The sequence below is a fragment of the Ambystoma mexicanum genome, chromosome 12 (assembly GCF_040938575.1).
Source record: "Ambystoma mexicanum isolate Mex_15411 chromosome 12, UKY_AmexF1_1, whole genome shotgun sequence".
Lineage (NCBI taxonomy): Eukaryota > Metazoa > Chordata > Amphibia > Caudata > Ambystomatidae > Ambystoma > Ambystoma mexicanum.
The window spans coordinates 467414973-467431554 of NC_090936.1; the positions used below are offsets into that span (position 1 = coordinate 467414973).

General features: G+C 46.3%; 1 protein-coding gene across 1 annotated transcript in view; it reads right to left on the minus strand.

Annotated features, from left to right (window-relative positions):
* TMEM213 (transmembrane protein 213) overlaps positions 1–16582 on the minus strand; it is a 63731-nt gene that overhangs the window by 12845 nt on the left and 34304 nt on the right. Inside the window, exon 2 of the mRNA XM_069628737.1 lies at positions 3953–4009. Within this exon, the coding sequence (XP_069484838.1) occupies positions 3953–4009 (57 nt within the window). The remainder of the gene's footprint in view (positions 1–3952; positions 4010–16582) is intronic.

A 16582-nucleotide genomic window follows, 5' to 3' on the forward strand; every position in this document is an offset into this window, starting at 1 on the left:
CTCGGTGACTCCACCTTCCACCGTCAAGGTCAGGCAGGGGACTTTGTCACAGTATCCAGGGATCTAATTTGCGAGAGGAATCAGCTTATTTTTCATTTCAAATATCAATATCCTCCTGAAGAAGAAACTGAGCAAGGGCTGCATGTCCGTTTTTGGGGATTTTAAACCCTTCTTATAAGGCAGTTCTGTACGTTATCCTGATACTTTTAAGAGAAAGTGGATTCAATTGGATTCAAGGCAATGGCAAAGTGTACGGATACCATTTGCGAGAGAGGAGGGGAGACCAAGAAACTGCTAAGACAGGATAGATAGCTTGGAGTGCGGGAGGGATAGTTGAAGCATGGTTTCGGGAGGGATACTGCCTTACTGCCTCCTCCTCTCCCCTCAAGACAGTGATGCATACAGAACACCACATAAGTGCCACCACACAGAACACAGATGAGAGCTCTGGCTCACAATGCCAGCTGGGAAATGCACAGAGGGAGGAAGGTGTGGATCAGGGGCTTCACACAGGCAGAGGGAAAGAGTGTTATTGGGGAGTGGCATTGGAAAGTAGTCTTGTTAGGTGTGGCGGCTTAGGTGGAATCGCGATCTGCAACGTTATGAAGGATTTTGTCGCCCTATGATATTTAGAGTGGCGTGATATGCTGCGGGGAGGAGGAGCAGCTTAGAGATGGTGCAGTGATGGGCCGCACCATGAAGGTATGGAAGCAAATGCCACCAAACCGTTGGAAATGCCACCAAACCGTTGGAGTGTGGACAGCTCAAGAATTACTTCTTGCTTAAATTGGTTTTAGAACTGTGCCAATGGCATTACTTATAGAAAACTCACGATAGACTACGGGCTGTCATTGCCTTGAGGACTAATTGGTCTGTCCAAATCGTTTCCTATACCAGCATGGAAATGCAAGAATTGTATATTGTACCCTTCTGGGTCACAATGCTATTGTGAAGATGCATACTGGAATCCGCAGAGGACAGTATGGAGACCACAATTGTTAAAACATGTCATCTCCTGAGCAGGAATAGCACACACTCACACCCAGGGGTCAAGTCCTAAACATGTAAGTGGGGGACTCATCAACAAATGCAATGGGATGTGACGTTGCCAGAAATTTGCATATCAAGGTGAAATATGCACATTTCATTAAATTGGCATTGGCCATTCATTAAACCAACACACACAAAACCAAGACAGGATATTTTCTTCTAATAGTGTTTTTGAAAACATTAAAAGGTGTGCATGTTTTAAACTCCAAGAACCAATACAAATGTTTTCCCTGGGAATTCGAGTACCAAAATGGGATCTTTATTTTTAGTTGTTTGTTATTTTTCATCAGGTTATATAGTGCAGTGGTGAAGTGTCTGGACTACAAACCTTGTGACTGTGGTTTGATCCCTGAGGTCGGCTTCAATTCGTAAATTCAAAGAGGACATCCAATGTTTCTCTTTTAGCTTGGGGGGGGGCTGAGTCCACTCACGGAATAAAGTGGGTGGACTCCACCCCCCCCCCCGCGTGTATCCTCGACTTGAGCCCTGTATCACACCTGATCTGGCTGAACAATGAACCAAGGGAAGGGGATGCACCAAATCAACAGCGCTCTACCGATACATCAGTGATATGTTATAAATGAGAAACTCTTTCCCACGTGGTTCGAATCTGAATGCGTTGGTGGGCATGGCCATAATGCAGGCAGGAGAGAAGCCAGTCTTCCTCCCACACCCTCTGGGGTGGTTGTTGGAAGAGATTGGTGCTCCATTTGCAGCTGTTGGTCTGTACGCTATCCCGTTACAGTGGGGGATTCTGGAAGTTCTAATGTCTCCAGTATGGGGGATCCTGGAAGTTCCCATGTCTCCAGTACGGGGGATTCTGGAAGTTCTCATGTCTCCAGTATGGGGGATTCTGGAAGTTCCCATGTCTCCAGTATGGGGGATTCTGGAAGTTCCCATGTCTCCAGTATGGGGGATTCTGGAAGTTCCCATGTCTCCAGTATGGGGGATTCTGGAAGTTCCCATGTCTCCAGTATGGGGGATTCTGGAAGTTCTCATGTCTCCAGTATGGGGGATTCTGGAAGTTCCCATGTCTCCAGTATGGGGGATTCTGGAAGTTCCCATGTCTCCAGTATGGGGGATTCTGGAAGTTCCCATGTCTCCAGTATGGGGGATTCTGGAAGTTCCCATGTCTCCAGTATGGGGGATTCTGGAAGTTCTCATGTCTCCAGTATGGGGGATTCTGGAAGTTCCCATGTCTCCATTATGGGGGATTCTGGAAGTTCCCATGTCTCCAGTATGGGGGATTTTGGAAGTTCCCATGTCTCCAGTATGGGGGATTCTGGAAGTTCCCATGTCTCCAGTATGGGGGATTCTGGAAGTTCTCATGTCTCCAGTATGGGGGATTCTGGAAGTTCCCATGTCTCCAGTATGGGGGATCCTGGAAGTTCCCATGTCTCCAGTATGGGGGATTCTGGAAGTTCTCATGTCTCCAGTATGGGGGATTCTGGAAGTTCCCATGTCTCCAGTATGGGGGATTCTGGAAGTTCCCATGTCTCCAGTATGGTGGTACTGATACATTGAAGACTGGTAACAATGGCTCTGAGCATTTATGCTGCTGGCTGTGAAGATAAACATCTATCTTTATTGATCGAAACCAGCCGGATATGTGCGCGTGCTGGTGGACCTTTCTTGAAAGGTACGTTCATTCTATTTTGGCGCAGGGTCAGCACTAAGTTACACTCTCAGTAGTAGATGTCTCGTCTAAGGAGTCGTTAAACATGCGCAGGGTGGATTAATCAACTGGCCGAATGATACTGAAGGCAAAGATTGCGGACTTTATATGGAATAAAGACATTTGTGGAGTCATTTGAAGAATCTGAATGCTCGGCTAACATACGCATTTATAGGGCAACGAAATTCACTGAAGCCACGTTGGCCAGAGTAGAACATGTTACATCCAGGGCAAGCCTGGCATACTGCACGCCATTTGCACATACCGCTTTTTTTATCAGCTGAAACAACCACCTCATCCTCACATTGTGCCACTAGTTTTGCCCCGGTTTATCTTGGATGCACGCCTTCTGTTTTTTGTTTCGCCACTAGATCCCTCATTGTTGCCCTCCAGGGTCTAAAACCTGCACCCTCATGCTCTCTCCATCGGGCACGCCGATGCACTGTGACGAGGAGCAGCACGAGGCACAGATGCGCTTACAAGCACAGGCGTTCGGGTGTCTATTGCATCTCCTAACCATGACTTTGGTGGACTTGTCGTTGTCTGCTCTCCTGGTGGACCCACAAATGATTGGTAGCCAGGTTACGGACATGATGCGACCCTCAATCGCCTGGTTGCCCTCAGTCAAGCGGGCACCAGGTTTCAAGCTGCTCCACTGCATTTATTGTGTCACTGTTTACAGTAGATACTACTGAGGCCACTATAATTTGGTTTTATTTATTATTTATTTTGTGCTTTTCCCTTAATACTCAATAACTTGATTACTTCACTCAATAAAAGTTTGTATTTCAAGGTCAGAGATTCTGTTGCACGTGATGGTTCTCTATTCCTAGTATCATTGTACAGTAAAACAGACTTTTGGCCACAGCTCCCAAGAATCCGGGATGATTGGTGGCCTGTTACCTCGCCCTGAGGCTGCCCTTTTCATGGAACCACCCCCGTGTGCCAGTATTATTGTCAGTGGCCGACACAGCTGAAAGCGTGATTGTTGCCTCCAAACATACAATATATCCCTTTTAGCTGACGCTGTTGATAGAAAGAAATGAATAACAGTGCCTTGTTTCAAGGATGCATTATGTGTCGGCCAAATTACAAGCATTGCCGTCATTCCACTGCTCCAAAAACCACAGTAGGCAAGGAGGAAGCCACTACGATGGTTACACGAGTGTTCTTTCACAATGGATCTTTTACTGAGTGGCGATCAGAGGTCATGAAAAGTCATCTTACCTGAGCACTGTGCTACTAGATCGCTTGCTGCGTCACTTGCGCTCTCGTGAGTGGATGCTGGAAGACAGAACAGAAGAGAGTGGCATGCATTAGTCTTCATGCAATTCTCCAGCACTCTGCAGCCTGTCTCATCATAGCACTGAAAAAATATGACCACAATACCCCAACAGTTGCACCACTACATTGGCGACCGCTTTAATCCTGCATTCTCTTCAAAATGTCCTCCATGAAATAGAGCACGATGACAAACAAAGCTGCGTTCAACCTTGCTGAAAAACTCACCATCTCTACAGGCCTCCACAGCCCCAGAAACCGCAACAGCATTTGACTAGAATCTAACAGACGTACAAAGGAAAGATTCAGAAAACAGACGCACATAACATTACCGGCTGCATCTGCCCAACACTGTAGCAAGGAACTGAAAATTCTGCTTTTCAATTCAAAGACCAGCTCATAGCTTGTAGAAATACTGATGGCTCCTCTCGCCCTTCCCACAACTTTCCCTATCCTATTCTTTTGCCTCTGCCCCCTTTTTGTACAGGCCTCCCTTAGCCGCTAGTTAGATTTGCACCATATACATCCATACATACGCACTCACACAGTAGCCTTAATTCTGTACTTTTCCTTATCCACCTTGACCTCTCTGCAGCCTTTAACACAGTCGGCCACCCCTCCCTTCTTCTGACCCGCTCTGTTCTTGGGGTCTAGAACACTGTACTTGCTTGGATTGCACCAATCTCATTAATTGAGGATCTCATCTCCTGGAAAATGTTAACCTTTCCTCTCACCCCCTTCCTGGTTGGAGTTCCTCAAGAGTCTGTTGTCAGCTCCCTTCTCATTCCCCTTTCCACCCCCTTTCGTGGTAAACTCATGGCCTCCTTTGGATTCTCTTGTCACAGTTTTGCAGCTGAGACACACATCTTCTCGTTTTCTGCCCTCACCGACCGATGGTCCTCAAAGATCTCCAGCATTATTTCAGCCTTCTGGCAAGGAATGGCGCTTCCTCATCTTATGCTCAACTCCTTCAAGAAAGAAGTCATCTTTCGTAGCATATAATGCTCCACGTCATCACTATCCTTTCCCGCCGACCCCCTCATCCTTTTGACCCAAATCTTGCATCCTTCGGGTCCCCTTTGAAGCCATCTAAAAGTGAACTGCTTCATCACCTCTACTGTCACGACCTCAAGAATCAACCTGCTAAACAGTGAGAAGATTTCTCTCCTTACCTACCACCCTACCAAAAGCCTTACTGGCTCTCCGGTGCTCCATCCGATTCACTACTGCTCTACTCTTCTCGTCGGTCTCCCTCCGTCTCATTGCATGGCTTAACAAAATCTCAGTTTCACAACTCACTCTCTTCACAGTCTACCTCGGTCTTCTCTGACCTCTGCGCCCCTGTTGGCTCTTTGTGCACAATTGGTCACTCTTCCAAATGTCTACTACTTGCCTTTAAACCGGTTCATGGACTTGCCCCCTTGGCAGGCTCCTCTCATCTCCTGCCACTTGTCTTCACATACCCTTAGGTCTGGCACTTCTGAATTTATCTATACATTGCCCACTCTATGATATGATATGTTATTTATAACACGCTTAATACCCAGAGGTTTCTAAGCGCGGACCCTGGGATCGAACCTGTGGTGCTCCGTGTCGTCTTGCTTCCAAGGCAAGCACATTTCTGCTGAGCTATCCTCCCTATGCTCCCATAGCTTCCACTACTACTCCACCCTGGCCTCCCACCATTGGAAATCTCTACCACTTGACATCAGAAATATTTACTCAAGATAATCAAGCTCCATCTCATACACCCTGAAGGTACACCCACCTGGACCCGGCACATCCCCCCAGTCCACCTCTCCCATGCCAGTAATGTAAATACCCTGGCCCTGTCCAAATGCTCTTCTGCCCCCTTGCCAGTCAGTTGCCATCTCCAGTTTATGCTCCTTCCTTCATCTATCGCCACCTTGTTCATGGTCCACATACCAATATTTCTAACGCAAGACACACGACTGCAGGATTGTCATTGATCACAACATATGATATTCTCAGGAATGCCTTCATATAAAATTCAGAATGTAAGCTACTATCGATTTAAACAGGGTACTACTTAGTTATTGGGCCTCATTACAAGTCAGCCGGTCCGGAAACAACGGTGGCAGTAATTTCACCACCACCGTTGTTTCCAGATCGGCTGATTCCGAGTCCTGCAGGCGGGAGGTGTCCCTACCGCCAGGTCTGACCTGGCGGGAGTAACACCACCCGCCTGCAGGCAGACATGGAAATGCCGGCTCTGTCATGGACGGAACCAGTGTTTCCATTGTCCCTATCCCCAGGACTCCATGGGAATGGGGATTTACAGAATTCTGCCTCCGGAATTACCGGGTCACCGGGGTTGTAATGTCCCGGTGATTCCGGCAATCACAGAGGCGGATTGGTATTACGTGTCCTGCGCAAGCCTGCCGGTTTTTCCGGAATGGCTACCGCCGGACTCGTAAAGATGCCCAGTGAGTTTTAAGTCCTCCAACATACCATAGTATAGCCATCCTTTCTCATCAGACCGTGATACACTAATTAAAATAGTACTGACATTCCCTGGAGACACGCCATCAGATTTGGCAGGTACTGATTCACAACTATTCCTAAATACTCCTCGAGCATATGGAATTATCATTAAGACATCACAAGTAATATATTGTTCCCTGCGTTTTCTCAGTAAACAGAACTAAATCCGGTCCTTCTATCACATTGATATGGTGCAACATTCTCCTTTTTTAAGGTAAATTAACTTAATATTGCACAGAAGCGTAGCAATGTTGTGTTTGTACGTTTGATAAAACTGTAAAAAAAAAAGTCTTGTTTTTGATCTTTTATGTAAATAGATTTTGAATCCTATGCCCTCGATGAAATGGTAGAATCCCGAAATGCATTGACCAGGGATCTCGAGATTATACAAGAATGAACACTGGATCTCGAATGATTTCAAAGTTCACTTTTTTCTGTGAAATTAAATCAAAATACCTTTTCCAGTGCATTACCTGTCATTTATTTGAAACCTTAACTCACCTGTATTTACCTTTAATATTATTCCAAATACACATTTTTTTAGCATGTTCTCATTGGCTTATTTTGCAATAAAAAAGGAATACTTTTGAAAGTGAACCAGCAGTTTTAAAATGGTATAACTGTGTGCTCCCTAGATTCTGGGTGGCAGGGTATAATAAATAAATATAATGCTTTGGCTGGTTTGACATGGTGGATCCTTGGAGAATATAATTGTACAAGGCACAGCCATTTAGCCTGTTTGATTGTCATTGTGGTCTCTAGTGTTACACTCCACTGACAGAAGGCTCCTGGTGTATTCTCTTGTCCGGGAGCTGAGTTTCACCCAAAACAGACCATTTAGGTACAGCCCTCCACGTCCCTTTGATGCCTCTGGGAAATGGCTTAGCTCCTTTCTCAGAGGACAGGAAATCCCCGAGGAGATGGGCAGGGACCGGGGCTTCAACGGCAAACCTCTGTCAGGACAATAGGGAATCACACCAGGGTGGAAATCAATGGAGTCTCTTTGATGTAGGCAGACAGGGGAAGAGGGTGAAGTCGCTGTAGCCCTGGAGAGAGCTTCAGTCCACAGCAAGGTCTCCCATCTTGGATTTTGCTAGGACAACCTAACTTCCTGTGCCTCTCCCGTTTCCTGCAGATAAAGCATTCTGAGTATGACATTGCCAGGTGGATTCCGAACACAGCAGCCAGGATTGTACCCCTTACAGAAGCCTAGAAGGGACCAATCTGATGCAGCCACTGCCTAGATTGGCAGGAGACCCTACCCTTAATGGGATTCACCTTTAGACTATTGAAAAAGCAGGATTTGCCTGGAATGTGGTTGGGAGTACTGTCTGCGTAATTGGAGTCGATGCAGGCGAGGATAGCCTGTGGTGAAAAGGAGCTTGGAGGAACAGCACCATGGGATCTTTGGTGGGGGCAGTTAAGTCTCAAGTGGAAGAGCAGGAGTTTGGACAGGACTTTCGGGTTTGTTCCTACACATCTATTACTCATTTGCAATCTACAGTAGAGTGACTGGAGAATCATGTGCTTGTGATGATGTTCTGAATCCTGAATTTTCCCTTGCTCCTGGAATGGGTATCTTTGAAATAAGTGAACCAATTAGCACAAGGACACTGACGCGCATATATATGTTACAAATAAACTGACACATTGACTGGACAATTCCAATTTAAGACAGTTATTTAACAGTGTCACATGACTTTACAATAAAAGGAAAAATAATAACAAGTCTGGATAGACACTGTAACAAATCCTGAAAACACGGCCAACAAGTATTTCGACCCTGCGGGTGTCCTTTTCAAGGCTTGATATGTGTTCTGTCCATACACTCACTTTTACAGCCGTTATGCACTGCCCAGGCAAATTGCATGCCGCCAAACAGGGATGATAACTTGTTACTTCCTAGTGAGCGAATATGCTTGGATGTTTAAGGTCAAGCGGGTTAACAAAAAAAGTGGCATTCCGTGTTATTATTGTTGCATTTTTTTGTAAAGTCCTAAGGCACTATTAAATAACTGTCTTAATTTGTAACATTCCAGTCAATGTGTTTGTTTATTTGTACACCAATCTAATGTCGGCTAGTCCCACTGGGGGTGTAACTACCTTCCTACTAAGTGGGGAAAACATGTATTTTTGATAAACCAAAGGAAGGTCAATAAGTGGGTGTCACTACTTATATCCTCATCAATCCCTAGGGTAGGTCCTCAAATTGACCAATTTGAAACAGTGTAGCTCTTGTGGATATTAGGGTTACCAACGTAGAACATTGGACAAGAGGAGCACTCCCCTGCCTTACCCAACTGGGATTTTGGTAAGACGGAGTACATCTTGAGATACAGCTGAAAGCCGTTGCTATCTGTTGGAAGAACATTCACTAGTTGGGAAAGAGGACTGCCGCTCTGTTTCCCCAACTCGTACCCTGGTAATTTTGAGAGACAAAATCCAGCAAGAGAAAAAGAGCTCCATCCACCCCTAGAGGACAGCGAGAGGAAGATGGGCTGTTACTTCTCAAATTAGGAAGTCAGCAACCAGCAACACATATGGTTGCAGGTGATCGTCAGAGGTTTACTCAACAATGCCACCCAGGGATCCTCAGGAAGACCAGAGTGTTAGAGAGTTGGAATCATCCACAAGCCATTTTACGATACACACACTGTGCCTCTGATGAATGTGCGGCAGATTTAAGCGGAAAAGGACAGAAACGTGTAGGAGTTGGGCTAGAAAAACATAGCGCATTAAATGTGTTTAGTTGATCCACGCTATTGGTGACCAGGTCACTGACGTCACTGGAGATGAGGTTTGATGTGTTTTGTATAATACTGTGTAATTTTGTATACAAATGTTTTCTGATGTCAGGTTTTATGTATGAATTTTTGTATTTTTATGCTTTTATTATTCTGTGTAGAGGAATTAGTTATTTATGATGCAATAAAATGGAGACATATGTTTTTATATATGAAATTGGTGATGCGTGGGAGGTCAATTATTTGTTTGAGGACCTACCCTAGGTAACACTTGTGTATGGGCACGATATAAATAAACTATCATATCATAGGGATTGAAGAGTATATAATTAGTGACACCCACTTATTGACGTGCCTTAGTTTATTTGTAACATATAGCTATGCGCATCAGTGTCCTGGGCTAATGGTTTCACTTGGTCTACCTTATAGAAGTGGGGCGGGCAGCCACTCTCTCTAGCCAGACACACACTGGGTTCTAATTATAGACTTCAATGACAATTACCCACCGCAGTTGATTCACAGTCCATATGCCCAGGTTTCCCCAGTATTCTTTGAAGGAAGCGTTGCAGATATTCCTTACACCAATGGTACTGACAGCTGGAGGGCCGATTACAGCGGTGGTTCTTCAACAACACATTTATCTGGAAGAGGTTGAGATGTGCTAACTATCTAGTTGGGATTCCTTTTTGGCAGACCTGAGATATCCAATGAAAAGAAGCAAGTGCTACATTCAGTGACGTAACAACAGACATTGATATTTAAGGATGCCTGGATATTGCGTTTCCTGACCTAGCTTGTGAAACCTAATTGAGATACAAGGAACGTTTAAAGCTGAAAACTAAAATCAGTTTAAGAATCTTGCACTGGGGGCTAACCTCTGGTATTATGAGAAATTTAGGGCTTTTATGAGGAGAAGATACAGATGTTCAGGCAGGCTGAGGCGGTAGACTCTTTTTTTTAGCAGAGTTCGAAATGAGAGCCAGGGCTCAGATGAAGTGGTGGATTGTTATGGTGTTGATAATAAGGTGAGAATTTGTCATGTTGCATGAAACCCTATTTGGCTGGGTTTTTCTGCGAGTGAGCTGAGTTTCTGATTCACAGGTGATGGCAACAATATTTCCCTTGTTCTTATTTCTTACTATATCTTGGATAATGAAAGCTGATGTTGGGGGGCTTTCTTCTTTTGCCCTTAGTCACCCCCCCCCATTCTTTTCTCTTCCTTCTTACCTAATTCGGTGTGACGGGAGTGGGTTATAGGATAGTGGTTCTGGACCTTGGTGATGTGTAAAATAAGCATTTGAGCATATGTTTGGTAGTTAGAGCTTTCCTTGATAGCAGCATCTGCTTAGAGTTTATTAACACTCCAAAGGAGGTGATTTGAGCAGGATTGCTTTTCCTCTGGGTCCCTTTAACTGTGCTCATTGCACAGATTTAGATCAAGTCATCTGTACGGCCTTTCCTTTAGTTACACAGAACACAAATCATATGTGCGGCCTCTCCTTTAGTTAAATCATCTGTACGCCTTTCCTTTAGTTACACAGGACACAAACCATATGTGCGGCCTTTCCTTTAGTTAAATCATCTGTACGCCTTTCCTTTAGTTACACAGGACACAAATCATCTCTACGGCCTTTCCTTTAGTTACACAGCACACAAATCATATGTGCGGCCTTTCCTTTAGTTAAATCATCTGCACTCCTTTCCTTTAGTTACACAGGACACAAATCATCTGTATGGCCTTTCCTTTAGTTACACAGGACACAAATCATCTGTACGGCCTTTCCTTTAGTTAAATCATCTGTACGGCCTTTCCTTTAGTTAAATCATCTGTACGGCCTTTCCTTTAGTTACACAGGACACAAATCATATGTGCGGCCTTTCCTTTAGTTAAATCATCTGTACACCTTTCCTTTAGTTACACAGGACACAAATCATCTGTATAGCCTTTCCTTTAGTTACACAGGACACAAATCATCTGTACGGCCTTTCCTTTAGTTAAATCATCTGTACGGCCTTTCCTTTAGTTACACAGGACACAAATCATCTGTACGGCCTTTCCTTTAGTTTCACAGGACACAAATCATCTGTATGGCCTTTCCTTTAGTTACACAGGACACAAATCATCTGTACGGCCTTCAGTTGCGATTCTTCAGCTACCCCATGCAAATCTTAGGCCCCGCCCCTAAATATGCTTTTGTGTCCCTTTAAGAACCCCATCAATTTCTATATACTTGAAGATCTGCAACCCGCGTGAATGGGGGCAACTCGCCTGAAGGGGGCGCTAAGCGTTTCAGAGCTCATCATTCAGTCAGGCGAAGTCGTGATGCTGAAAGGAGAAACGGGAGTGTGATTCTCGATGTGCAATGCGGCTGTCCCTTGCTCGCTGAATGTTGGACTTCCAGAAAAAGCTCAGGAGAATGAAGACGAGGTGGGGAGTTGGGAGGAGGGACTGGATTAATTGATCTACGGAAAGAGGAGCACTGTACAGATCAATCGATTAACAGTGACGATGGAGACACAGGCATTACAGCACAGCTGTGGAGGCCCACTGAGTGAGTGCCAAGAAGGAGTAGGCTCAGGGCACCCTGTGTAGCCCTGTTCAAACGTGTTCTCCTCTTTCTCTGTTTTCACTGCGGGCTGGCAACTAACCCAGAGTGATGGGGTTTGTGTTTTGTGTAAACCGTGTGTGGGTGTTTAGCGTTGTTATTTTAACTGTGTAGTTCCACAGACTGCTATCTTTATAAATGCTCACTTTCTTTTTTTCGGAGAACCGTCGTACCTCTGTTTAAACTGTCGGACCAAGTTAACTATTAAAGCCACCATTACATCTGGTAATCCCCGTTACCCCTACTCGTCCTCGTCACAGACCTAACACATTTGAGGTTACAGCTTTATTCGTACCCAATTCCTCCTGCTTTACCCAAGCCAGACCTCTCAACCTTTTCTGTTCCCAGGACGGGTGAAAACAGAAGGTGTCCCTTTTGGAGGTTGAGAGCCCATTGACGGGTGAATGAACGGATTTATTGGAGGATGACACCCGTCAAAAGTGTGTGAGTTGAGAGCTATGACCAAGCTTATTATCGACAATCAGGGCTTTAAGTGGCCTGGGGCCAGCCGGGGCTGGGTCCCTGGAGTCTCCAGAAAGGGCTCCCGAGCTGGGGCCCAGCCCCGACTAGCCCCAGCCTGCTGACACCCTAGGCAGCTCGTTTAGAGGCTGCACGGTTACACAAGCTGCCTGCATATGTGAGCACTTTGGTTTAGAAAAAAGAGAAGGCATCGCCTTTTCTTTTTTTCCAAACCGAAGTACTGACACCAGCAAGCAGCAGGTGTAACCGTGCACTGCAGGCTGCCTGATGTCTAAGTACTCGAAAAAGGAGGAGGGCTGGAGGAGTTCTGCCCATGGAGCCGCCATCACTGGACGATCAGACCTTGACACGGTGCAGTAGGCTGCCGAGCACGTTAGAGCTGTAGCACCTTAGCCCATCTGCTTGCCTTGCTACTTTATCTGGCGTGACCGAATGCAACAAATAGTTGCTTAGATTTTCTAAGGCCTGGGGTCTTGCGTAGATAGATGAGAGCCACAGTCCTGCCGTTCAGGAGGTGCAGGGCCTCACATGATAAGAAGTGAGAAGTATCTCAAACATGTCAAATGTAGAAAAGACCTTTGGCTGGAAAGTAGGGTCTATGAGAATCAAAGCCTATCGCTTGAATACCAGGAAGGGTTCCTGGTAAAGGAAGGCTCCGTATCCTGCAGGCGCAGGCAACTGCCTAGAGTAAGAGAGCTTGACTTTCTCCCAAAAGAATCAACTCGCATGCACTCTTGACTCTCTCCCAAAAGAATCAACTCACATGCACTCTTGACTCTCTCCCAAAAGAATCAACTTGCATGCACTCTTGACTCTCTCCCAAAAGAATCATCCCGCATGCACGCTTGACTCTCTCCCAAAAGAATCAACCCACATGCACACTTGATTCTCTCCCAAAAAAATCAACTTGCATGCACTCTTGACTCTCTCCCAAAAGAATCAACGCGCATGCACTCTTGACTCTCTCCCAAAAGAATCAACCCGCATGCACGCTTGATTTTGTCACAAGATGAATCAACCCGCATCACTCTTGACTCTCTCCCAAAAGAATCAACTTGCATGCACTCTCAACTCGCATCCACTCTTGATTCCGAAAAGAATCAACTCGCATGCACTCTTGACTATCCCCCAACTCGTGTGCACTCTTGACTCTCCCCCAAAATAATCAATTCGCGTTTGCTCTGATTCTCCCCCAAAAGAATCAACTTGCGTGCACTCTTGACTCTCTCCCAAAAGAATCAACTGCATGCACTCTTGACTCTCTCCCAAAAGAATCAACTCGCATGCATTCTTGACTCTCTCCCAAAAGAATCAACCCGCATGCACGCTTGACTCTCTCCCAAAAGAATCAACCCGCATGCACTCTTGACTCTCTCCCAAAAGAATCAACCCGCATGCACGCTTGACTCTCTCCCAAAAGAATCAACCCGCGTGCACTCTTGGCTCTCTCCCAAAAGAATCAACTTGCATGCACTCTTGACTCTCCCCCAAAAGAATCAACCCGCGTGCACTCTTGACTCTCCCCCAAAAGAATCAACTTGCATGCACTCTTGATTCTCTCCCAAAAGAATCAACTCGCGTGCACTCTTGATTCTCTCTCAAAAGAATCAACTTGCGTGCACTCTTGATTCTCTCCCAAAAGAATCAACTCGCATGCACTCTCGACTCTCCCCCAAAAGAATCAACTTGCGTGCACTCTTGACTCTCCCCCAAAAGAATCAACTCGCATGCACTCTCGACTCTCCCCCAAAAGAATCAACCCGCATGCACTCTTGACTCTCCCCCAAAAGAATCAACTCGCATGCACTCTTGACTCTCTCCCAAAATAATCAATTTGCATGCACTCTTGACTCTCCCCCAAAAGAATCAACCCGCATGCACGCTTGACTCTCTCCCAAAAGAATCAACTCGCATGCACTCTTGACTCTCTCCCAAAAGAATCAACCCGCATGCACTCTTGACTCTCCCCCAAAAGAATCAACTCGCGTGCACTCTTGACTCTCTCCCAAAATAGTCAATTTGCATGCACTCTTGATTCTCCCCAAAAGAATCAACCCGCATGCACTCTTGACTCTCTCCCAAAAAAATCAACCCGCATGCACTCTTGACTCTCTCCCAAAAGAATCACCTCGCATGCACTCTTGACTCTCTCCCAAAAAAATCAACTCGCATGCACTCTTGACTCTCTCCCATAAGGCCTGAATAGCATCTCCCTGGCTTCAGAGAGTAGATGCGGGCAGCTCCAGGGAAAAACACTGACAAGAAAAGATGGCCAGAGCTTCATGCCTCAAGCATCATTTTTCAAACAGACCTCAGTCTTTGGCATGGGATTTCAATGTAGATGATTGTCTTGATGTGGCAAACTGGTGTAATAGACATTGATGTTCTAAACTCAGCCTTTCAGTTTCCAGGACACCATTAGGAGGGGGCTCTCTGCTTGCGCTCAGACCTGACCCTGAAACACCTCCAATCGGTTGAAGGGGAGTGTGAGGCAAGGTAGAAATGCCAGCTGTGGAATCTGTGGGATCCAAGCCCGGTGCAGTCAGGGGAGGGTGGTCCGAATCAGGGAGTCACTATCTCTAATACCTGGTGGATCAGGGGAAATTGGGGAAGGCATAAAGAAGCCGATGCGGCCATGCTAGAAAGAGGGCATCCTTCCACCATGCTAATGGGTTCCACGCCCTGAAACAAAATCTCAACCTGGTCTGTATCCCTTCATGGAAAGGAGTCCAGGTAGAGTGCCCACATACACTGTGAACCATCCTGAAAATACTGCGAGGGAGCGAGAGGAACTCTGAGGGTGAGAAGACATGACGGAAGTGCTTTGCCCATTGGCTCCCATTGTCCTCTGATTTTTCGCAGTAAGTGTTCACTCGTAGAAAAGTAATAGGCATCACAATCAAGTTCTGGGTTGAGCCTGCATGCCATTCTCTCATGTGTAGATGGTGCCTTGCCAGCACATTTACTCCGGAAGGTTGGGAGGAGGCCCCGAACCCTTCATAAGTTAAGTCGGATAAGAACTGCATCCATCTCTGCATAGCCCCCATCAGCCACGTGCAGTCCTTCTACCCTCTGCCTGCTTTGCAGAGTGATTGCATGTCTGCCAGGAGCGATTCAGTCCTGTGCATGTGCTTTTGGGGCCAAGTGAATTAGCGCATAGAATGTTTGAAGTGCACTGTCCTCAGGTTTATCAGTGGGACCTCTGGGTGTCTCTCCCTCCAGGACCAAAGAACTATGACCTATCAAGCTGCATTAGCGGGTGTCCACCTCCATGGAGTCGGGCATCTTGTCTTCTGATACATCCAGAGGGTATCATGTGGGCATTGATTGTGAATGCTGTTTTTCCCCGGCTCCCCCCACTCTTTGAGCCCAGTGTGCCCGGCATCAGGGTGAATTGGCAGTCCTCCGCATTCCTCATATTCTGCCCACATCTTGATGCCGTAGAAGTTGCAGTGATGGTTGGTCCAGGAAGTGGCTGTGCTTCCTTACTCTTGCATATAGTGTGGGGCACATCTCCTTATCTGTATGTTTTCTTTTCTGATTGACATCCTAGGCCTGGGCTTATTAGCAGACCTGTCTGGAGCAGACAATCAAGTGAGCGCATCTCCTGGATTTCGCTCCCTTGCCTGCGTGGCAAGGAACATCTGCAAGAAACAGCGGTTGCATCCTGTACCTCTCTCTGCCTGATGCCTTCTGTGGGTTCTGGTGCTCATGAAAGCAAACAATAAGAATAGCCCTTCAAGAAGGAGTGCTCATCTTCCTCCCTGGTCCTATCACAGGATATCATGAGCAGGAGCCCTGCACCCCATGACTTACCTGGACGCTGGAATCTCTGCGTGGCAGATTCTGGTGCAGATATCTTCCCCTGCACACACTGCTTCTGTCCAGGCACCTTGTATCACTGCCCATCTTCAGACATGCAACATTCACGACTACTGAACGGAATAGCATGCTCGACGCTTACAGTGAGTCTTCGGAGGAGTCGTCGGAGGTCCACTTCCAAGAAGCGTTTTTCTTAGTAAAATGGTGGTAGCACTCCATGGCCCGGCCTAGGGTGCCTTATGTGCCTGGCGTCTTGCTCATCTGGCCGCCAAGCCTGGCAGGGCATCAGGGAGCTCGATACTTTGAGCCAATTTTTCTTTTTTTTACATCTCCTGATTTTCATCATGAGTCGTTCTTACAGCAACCAGAGCCGAGCCGGTGTAATCTGAACATGGATGAAACATCGGTCTCACGACAGG